Source organism: Clinocottus analis, unplaced genomic scaffold (genome assembly GCF_023055335.1).
Source record: "Clinocottus analis isolate CAN_PGR_092001 unplaced genomic scaffold, fCliAna1.0.p SCAF_12, whole genome shotgun sequence".
Taxonomy (NCBI): Eukaryota; Metazoa; Chordata; class Actinopteri; order Perciformes; family Cottidae; genus Clinocottus; species Clinocottus analis.
Genome location: NW_027175843.1, coordinates 9,151,202 through 9,160,315, shown reverse-complemented (window position 1 = coordinate 9,160,315; position 9,114 = coordinate 9,151,202). Strand labels below are relative to the sequence as shown.

Below are 9,114 nucleotides of genomic sequence, written 5' to 3'. Positions count from 1 at the left end.
TTTAGGTTAACTTTTAATTAATTTTAATGTTGGCTTGACTGAGGATAGAGGAACGTATGGAGAAAGAAAAAAACTTAGAACTAGAGATTTATAAAGCACTCATCCTGGCTTTTGGTTGGCTGAATCTTGTGTAAAGAAAAAAGTTTTATAGACATCTCAAATATCATATACAGCAAGAACTTAGAGAATATCAACAACAGATAATGTAGTTTGACAGTAGTAATACGATGTGTCGATACCAACATAACCAGGGGACAAATTGTGAAGAGGGGTCCACAACTAATTAAAATTATATATTTTTTGTTGCCTTAATGAGAATTTTATTTTAAGTCATAAAAACAACAATGTATTTTCTCTGTGAGACAGAAAACAATGTAAAGCACTTTCCCATAAAGCAATCATCACTTACTGAACTGAATCATTTATTCTTTTATTTTAGCATTGCATACTAAGACACATTTCGTAAAATAGGTTTAGAAAACTTGCAACAAAAATAGAACTAAAGTACATTGACACAGTAGATACACAACTACATGAGCCCTAAATTACAGCACACACAATTGTTACGTAATGCAACTCAACCCCTTTGAACAATGAGAACTACACAATGAGATATTCATAAATTATAAAGAGATACAGAAACATGATCATTGGTAGTGGCTTATTGTTAAAAAAAAAAAAGAAGTTAGGATACTTCTTCTCAAGATGAAAAAGCCCAACAATTTATAATTGTGCTTCTTTTTTTCCATTTCCTGTGCTACACCAGCAACTAAACCTACAGACGCCTAAAAACTCAAATAGAGGGGGTAAAAAAACAAATCATAGAATACATTTAATTTTTACAGAAAAAAATAAGTGCATATGTCAAATAAGGCCAATTCATAGAGTACAAAAAACTTTGAGCCTGCATATTCTAAATGTAGGATTAAAACAAGCACTATACAAAAAGGACACGCACTAGTCAAATAAGCTTCAGTCATTGATGAGTACAATTGTTTTCATGTGGCAAAGATTTAAAACAATGGATCAGATCCTTGTTAGAGTTACAAAAGACAGTTGTACATAGAGCTTCTCAATTCTTTGAAACTTAAATTGTTCATTTAAAACAGCTATCAACATCCCACAAAACTCTCACCTAAATAAAAAAACATTCACACAAGTTCACATCGGATCAGTGCAGAATTCAACTAAAGTGAGAAGTAAACATACATGAAGATGGCCAAACAAGAGTTGATGAGCAGACCCACGTTAAGGAGAGTTTTAGTTCTAGGTGGCTCGTACAGCCGCTTCGCAATGACTCTTGCATCATCCCACACAACTTTTTGCTTTGAGCTGTGTGCCTCATCCTTATAGCCACAAAACCATTCCAGTAAACACACACACCTTCTAGTCTCCCCATTAACATGGCCGCTTTCCTTTCTGATCATCTCTACCCTTGCACTGCCAAATTGTTCTGGAGGGGTGGTGACAGGGGATGTTTCTGTACTAGGAGTTTCTGGGTCATAGTCAACGGATGGGACCAGGGTCATGACATGTGTCCTATCCAAATACTTCCCCTCTCCGACATCTAGGAGCATTTCTTCACAGAGACTGTTGTCTGCACTACAATGGCTCTTTTCAGTCATCCAGTAAATGTCCTTTCTGCTTTTTGTGGGAATAGTTTCAATTTTGCGTAGCCCCCAGAACGTGGTGGTACGGACCTGCTTCTCATCTGGTGGAGAGGTGCAGAGGCTGACAACCACTGCCACAAACCCTGAAATCCAGAACAGCCCAGAAGCAAAATACATGTAGTGAATATCAGCGATGAAGGCAGGCCTATTATCTGGCTGGTCGCACCGAGGCTGGCGGTAGATAAAAGCTAGGATCAGTCGCACGATACCGAGTGCGAGACCTGTCATCCCTCCGTAAAATGCACCCATCTCATTGCATCGTTTCCAGAACACACCTAACAGGAAAAGGCCAGCAATTGGTGGAGTGAGGTAGCCAGCAACCTCCTGGATGTAGAGGTATGTCTGTCCACCTTGCATTTCAATAATAACAGGGACCCAGGCAATGCTGATTACCACCATAAGCACAACAAACAAGCGGCCCGTAATCAGCAGCTCGCGCTGAGACGCCTTGCTTCGAGCAGTTTTGTATATGTCCAGTGTGAAGATGGTGCTTGTACTGTTGAAGATCGAATCTAGATCACTCATCAAGGCAGCGATCATGACTGCCATCATCAAACCCCTGAGTCCCACTGGCATCACTGCCATGACTAGGCGTGGGTAGGCGAGGTTGGAGCAGCCGGCCTGAGAACCACACACAGACATGCAGTGCTCTGGCCCAATGCAGACGAGTTCATCCGCAAACAAGATGCGGGAGATCATTCCTGGAATGACAATTAGAAACATAGGAAGGACTTTGAGCAATCCAGCCATGAGCGTAGCACCTTTAGCGTGAATAATGTTCTTTGCTGCAAGAACTCTCTGAACAATGACCTGGTCTGCACACCAGTACCAGATAGATGCAGGGGTCTGGCCGAGAAGAAAGCCTGGCCATGGGATATCCTTATCCAGGGGACCCCGAAGGACACGTAGAGAATTTGGTTTTGGTTCAATATTGCAGGAAGGTGAATAGGTGAAGTTTCCGATGGCCATTATTGCAGTAACATTGGGAACTGCCAGCATGTACTTAGTTCTGACACCCTCTAGTCCACCAACTTTGACTAGGCTAAGGATGCTTAAGGTTAAGGCTCCACCAATCATCAACACTGCCTGAAGGGAATCTGTGTAGAGTACTGCCACCAATCCACCAGTGACAGTGAGCAATGCAGTCATACTAATTAGCAGGAGAATAGAGTAATAAATGTTCCAACCCAAGGACTCTTGAATGAAGAGAGCGCCAGCAAATAAATCCACAGACAGCTTGGTAAAAATATATAATAATATTGACAAGAAAGCAAAGTAAACCTTAAGCCTGTTGCCACCGAAGCGTTTCGACAGGTACTCCGGCATTGTGTAGACTCCCGAGTGAATATACACAGGGGCAAATACCCAACCAAGCAGCTGCAGAAGTAGAAGGGCATTAAATTCCCATGCTGCAACAGCATAGCCACTTGCTGCACCTGACCCAGCCAGGCCTATGAAGTGTTCACTGCCAATGTTGCTGACAAAGAGTGATGCACCTACCACTATCCACGTCATAGAGCGTCCAGCCAGGAAGTAGCCACTTACAGTGCTGCGATTGGATTTCCACATGGCAAAAAATCCAATGGCTAATACCAGGACAAAATACATGGCTACCACAGCGATGTCCACCGCCTCCATTCCAGGAGCCATTTTTATAGATTATCCAAAAAATAAAATAAACACTTGGAAGTAGAGCTCACAACTATGCACAAAAATACAAAAGTAGTAAATTACCAATTTAATTGTTTTAAAACAGAAGAATGCTTTGTTTTGGTTTGCTATCGGAAAGCTGTGGTATCCATCATCCGGTCAAAATCACAAGGTGTGCTTCGAGGGGTTTATTCAACAGCATTGTGGTTGTTCTAGTTTTGAAAGGACGACGTTGTAGTCCTCTCTCTGCCTAAAGTTTGGATTTCTGAAAGACAGCAAAAAAAAGAGCCATAATTTGAGAAGAGTAATACACCAAACACAAATGCTTTAAAAAAAAAAGTGTACAACCTCTTTGAAAACAGGATGGAAATACAAAGTGAGGTTTACAAATTACTTTCATGTCTTTTAATTCAACTTCTAATAAAAAATGTTTTAAAGAGTCCCTATACAGCCAAATGGTCACATTCTTTGATACATTACAGCATTAGATTGTTATTTATATTGATGCATTAACATGAAAGATGCATGATAATGTTATTGTTGTATTTAATTTATGAAATATAAATAAATGCGGTGAAGAAAGAATATTTGCCCTTTGAAATGTAGTGGCATAGAAAGTAGCATAAGAATTATTCAGTATTTGAGTAAATGTACATGGTTTCTTTCCATTACTGGTTTTCATCATGCTGTGTCAAAAAGAGTGGAAAAGCCCGGCACCAAGTTACAGTTAGTTGAATGCTTTCTAATTCAACAGATATGTATAGATCAATTAAATTAAATCCAGAAAAAAAGACGCGGGCGCGCGCATACACACACACACACACACACACACACACACACACACACACACACACACACACACACACACACACACGTCTGACCTCTTGTGGTTGCAGCACTCCACGCGTGGTTGAAAATAATCGTGTGTTCCTCCTCACAAGCTTTATGCAAACCCCTCCATCTCAATAAAAAGAAATGTCCATTCAACCCGTCAGGGGCTGCACTCCACGTGTTCACCACACACTGTCCAGGAGACTCTAAAACACAGCAAAGTCAAAATAAAGAATAAGCCGCATTGCATACGAGCCGAGTTCAAAACAACCCAACGACTCCCTGAACTGGGTGAGGTCACCGCAAAACACTGACCTCAACCATGCGGGAGAGTTCCGCAACTTGTGGATTAACAACACAGTCAAGGCACGAAGGTAAATATAGACCAGGTGTCTCACCAGACATATTTGTATTGTTTGACACAGATAATTAACATCATTACCGAAAACACAGCTGCAGATATTACCACATATATATACATATATAATACATATATATATATATATGTGTGTGTGTGTGTGTGTGTGTGTGTGTGTGTATATATATATATGTGTGTGTGTGTGTGTGTGTGTGTGTGTGTGTGTGTGTGTGTGTGTGTGTGTATATATATATATATATATATATATATATATATATATATATATATATATATATATATATATATATATATATATATATATATATATATATGTTTTAAACAGTAGTTACATTCAGACCCCCTGGCTACTGCGGTCAACTCAGCAGACACTCGGATCTCCGTAGTCAAATCAACAGACACTGAAATTTCAATGCGCCTGTATACTAGCATTCACGGTAAACACAGTCACCCTGCCCAGATCGCGAGCGAGCAAGGGTTTTTACAAAGTTAGCGGAAAGATACGGGTGACACAACATCCGGTTTTCAAAATAAGATAAAAATCTCTAACTTGCACTACACTGGAAATCAATCATTTTTAATGTAACAATTGGTAGATATTTCAAAGTAAAAGTCTTACATTTTCACGAAAAATCTGTTTTGTCTTAATGTTTGAGGCTCTGTAAATTCATTTTAACCAAGAGTTCCATCGAAAGCCTTATACAGTTGTATTCAGGCCGTCTCGGACTTCCAATACAATGGTAATCAATTATTTTTACTGTACCAATTAGGAGATATTTCAAATTAAAAGTCTTACATTTTTTTGAAAAATTTGTCACGTCTTTATGTTTGAGCCGTCATTTTTATGAAGAGTTCCAGGGAATGACTGATGTAGATGTGTTCAGGATGTCTCGGACTTCCACTACACTGGCAAGAAATCTTTTTTTACTGTACTAATAAGGAGATATTTCAAAATAAAAGTTTTACAATTTTACGAAAAATCTGTCATTTCTTTATGTTTGAGGCACTGTAAATTAATTTTTACTAAGTGTTCCAGGGAATGACTGATGCTGATGTGTTCAGGACGTCTCCGACTTCCACTACGCTGGCAATCAATATTTTTTACTGTACCAATTTGTAGATATTTCAAAGTAAAAGTCGTACATTTTTAGCAATAAACAAGTCATTTTTGAATGTTTCAGGCTCTATAAATATGCTTTTCCCAGGATTTCCAACAAATGACTGATGCAGATGTGTTCAGGACGTCTTTGACTTCCACTTCACTGTCAATCAAACATTTTTACTGTACAAATTAGGAGATATTTCGAAGTAAAAGTCTTACAATTTTATGAAAAATCTGTCATTTCTTTATATTTGAGGCGGTGTAAATTCATTTTTCCTAAGTGTTCCAGGGAATGACTGATGCAGCTGTGTTCTGGAACGACTCTGACTTCCACTACACTGGCAATCAATCTTTTTTACTGTGCCAATCAGAAGATATTTCAAATTAAATGTCTTACATTTTTATGTTGTTTCTTTTTGAAGATTTGCTGTGTCCATTCCTAGGCACTGGCTGTGCCACCTTTAATGTGACCAAGGTTACATGCTGTTTTGTCATTTATAAATGTAACAGTTTGGAACTTAATGTAATAGTTTTTTACAATTTTAAAATAATATTCGATACAAAATAAACAAAAACATAATAAATTAAGCACATTGTGTAATACAGAAAAGAAAGTACTGTACATGTATTCTTAAAGCATCGGGACATTGGATTTTGAGACCAAATAAATGGCATACTAAAAATAACTGGCTTAATTATATATAGAACAACTATTTCACAGGATAAGAATCACTCAGTATGTTTAATTTAGCATGTTCTCCATAAAGGTTCACATTTGTCCGGGTCAAACTGAGAAGTTTATTTCATCTTTTATATTACACTATGTGGTACATTTATTACATTATTCAGTTTGGGGACTTAAATAATAATGAAATAATAGCTTTGTTTTACTAAATGTGTTTTTCTCATTTCATCACTAATCTCACGATCATATGTGTTCAGGAAATCTGTGACTCCACCCATACTTACAATCAAATATTTTTACCGTACAAATTAACTGTAAAAAATAAATGTAAATATTTTTGTTTGTGGAAACAGGAAAGTTTAAATGATCTATAATAGACACACAGTTCAAATGGGTCACTTTATGGTTGTAAAATTCTAGTTTGGGAATGTACAAATGTGTGACTTTCACTTTGAAATATATCTTGACTGGTCCAGTAGAAAACTCAGATTTTCAATATGGGTGAAGTCAGAGACATCCTGAAAACATCTGCGTCACTCATTTGCTGGAACTCTTGGTAAAAGATATATTTACAAAAAATGACTTGTTTATCGATAAAAATAAAAGACCTTTACTTTGAAATATCTACCGATTGGTAAAGTAAAAATGATAGATTGCCAGTGTAGTGAAAGTCAGAGACGTCCTGAACACATCTGCATCAGTCATTCCCTGAAACCTCTGGTTAAAATGTGTTTACTGAACCTGAAATATGAAGAAATGACACATTTTTCGTAAAAATGTAAGACTTTTACTTTGAAATATCTCTTATTGGTACAGTAAAATGGACTGATTGTAAACAAATGGGAAGTCAGAGACGTCGTGGACACATCTGCATTGGTCATTCCCTGGAAGTCTTGGTTAAAATGTATTTACTGAAGCTCAAATATAAAGAAATGACTGATTTTTCAAAGAAATTTAAGACTTTTAGTTTATAATATCTCCTAATTGGTACAATAAAATTGTTTGATTACCCGTGACGTGGAAGTCAGAGACATCCTGAACACATCTACATCAGTCATTCCCTGGAACACTTAGTAAAAAAGAATTTACAGCGCCTCAAACATAAAGAAATGACAGATTTTTCATAAAAATGTAAGACTTTTACTTTGAAATATATCCTAATTTGTACAGTAAAATTGTTTGATTGCCAGTGTAGTGGAAGTCAGAGACGTCCAGAACACATCTGTATCAGGCTTTCGATGGAACTCTTTATTAAAATGAATTTACAGCGCCTCAAACATAAAGAAATGACACATTTTTCGTAAAAATGTAAGACATTTACTTTGAAATATCTACCAATTCGTACAGTAAAAATTATTGATTGCCAGTGTAGAAGAAGTCAGAGACGTCCTGAACACATCTGCATCAGTCATTCCCTGGAACACTTAGTAAAAATTAATTTACATCGCCTCAAACATAAAGAAATGACAGATTTTTCATGAAAATGTAAGACTTTTACTTTGAAATATTTACCAATTCGTACAGTAAAAATGATTGATTTCCAGTATAGTGGAAGTCAGAGACATCCAGAACACATCTACATTGATCATTTCCTGGAACTCTTGGTTAAAATTTATTTACTGAGAATCAAATATAAATAAATAAAAAAATTCAAAACAAATGTACAACTTTTACTTTGAAATATCTACCAATTGTTACAGTAACAATTATTGATTACCAGTATAGTAGAAGTCAGAGACGTCCTGAACACATCTGCATCAGTCATTCCCTGGAACCAGTGGAAGAAGTATATTTACGGAGCCTCAAATATAAAGAAATGACAGATTTTTCGTAGAAACGTATGATCTCATTTTCATATACGCTAGTATACAATTTGTCATCTTATTTTGAAAAAACAGATTTTATTTGTCATCTTATTTTGAAAACCGGACATTGTCTCACGTGTATCTTTCCGCTAACTTTGTAAAAAAAAAAAATCTCGCTCGCTCCCGATTTGGGTCGTTTGAATATTTACCGTGAATGCCTAGTATACAGGTGCATTGAAATTTTAGTGTCTGCTGATTTGACGACAGAGATCCGAGTGTCTGCTGAGTTGACCGCAGTCCCTGGCTGCATTGTGTTAACACGGACACATACTAAAGACGCTCGCTACCTTGTTTGGCTAGCAGAGGCTAAAGGTACTACTACGACTCTCTTTGCCCCAGAAGAAGGGAAGTGTAAATGAGGAAGCGACTTCTTCCGGACGATCCGTCTCCCCGCAGAATAGCTGCCTCCTCGTTTTGACGTTCACAGTCCGTTTTCTTCCCTAAACAAACGTCACCGCGGTCTCCTTTTGCTCCTCTTGTGCTCGACTAAGCCACGCCCCCTCACCCACGTGACCCCATGGGTGGAATACTCCCAGGAATACACCTATGGGTTGTTTTGGGTGTTTATTATTGTACCTTCGTTTTTACATAAACGAAACAATAAATAAGGGTGAGAGTACTTTAATACATTTTCATTGAAAAAGGGAAAACACACATCTTCCACAACTGGTTTCCGTGAGAGAATTGACCACAGGATTAATTGGCTAAATTTAATGAATTACATACATTTAACAGAACTGAGGGGGATTAAAGCTCTTCTAATAATTATAGTATTTTACTGGAAATGTCATTTCAGATCTGGGAATATCCAGAATTTCTGAAGCCTCCCTAAAACAGAATTTCACCCTATAGAACTTTGAGGAGAGAGCATAGAACCCTGAGAGCCTAGAACCATGAGGTCAGAGCATATAACCCTGAGGACAGAGCATAAGGGC

The 9,114-nt window shown here is 37.5% G+C and overlaps 1 protein-coding gene across 1 annotated transcript; it reads right to left on the bottom strand.

Annotated features, from left to right (window-relative positions):
• Window positions 1-389: 389 nt before the first annotated feature.
• On the bottom strand, window positions 390-8,674 carry slc5a3b (solute carrier family 5 member 3b). The gene is made up of 3 exons (XM_068573111.1): window positions 8,467-8,674; window positions 4,202-4,357; window positions 390-3,585 (listed from the first exon to the last, which is right to left on the bottom strand). The coding sequence occupies exon 3, from the start codon at window positions 3,318-3,320 to the stop codon at window positions 1,188-1,190; it is 2,133 nt and encodes a 710-aa protein (XP_068429212.1). The 5' UTR covers window positions 3,321-3,585; window positions 4,202-4,357; window positions 8,467-8,674; the 3' UTR covers window positions 390-1,187.
• Between the last annotated feature and the right edge of the window lie 440 nt (window positions 8,675-9,114).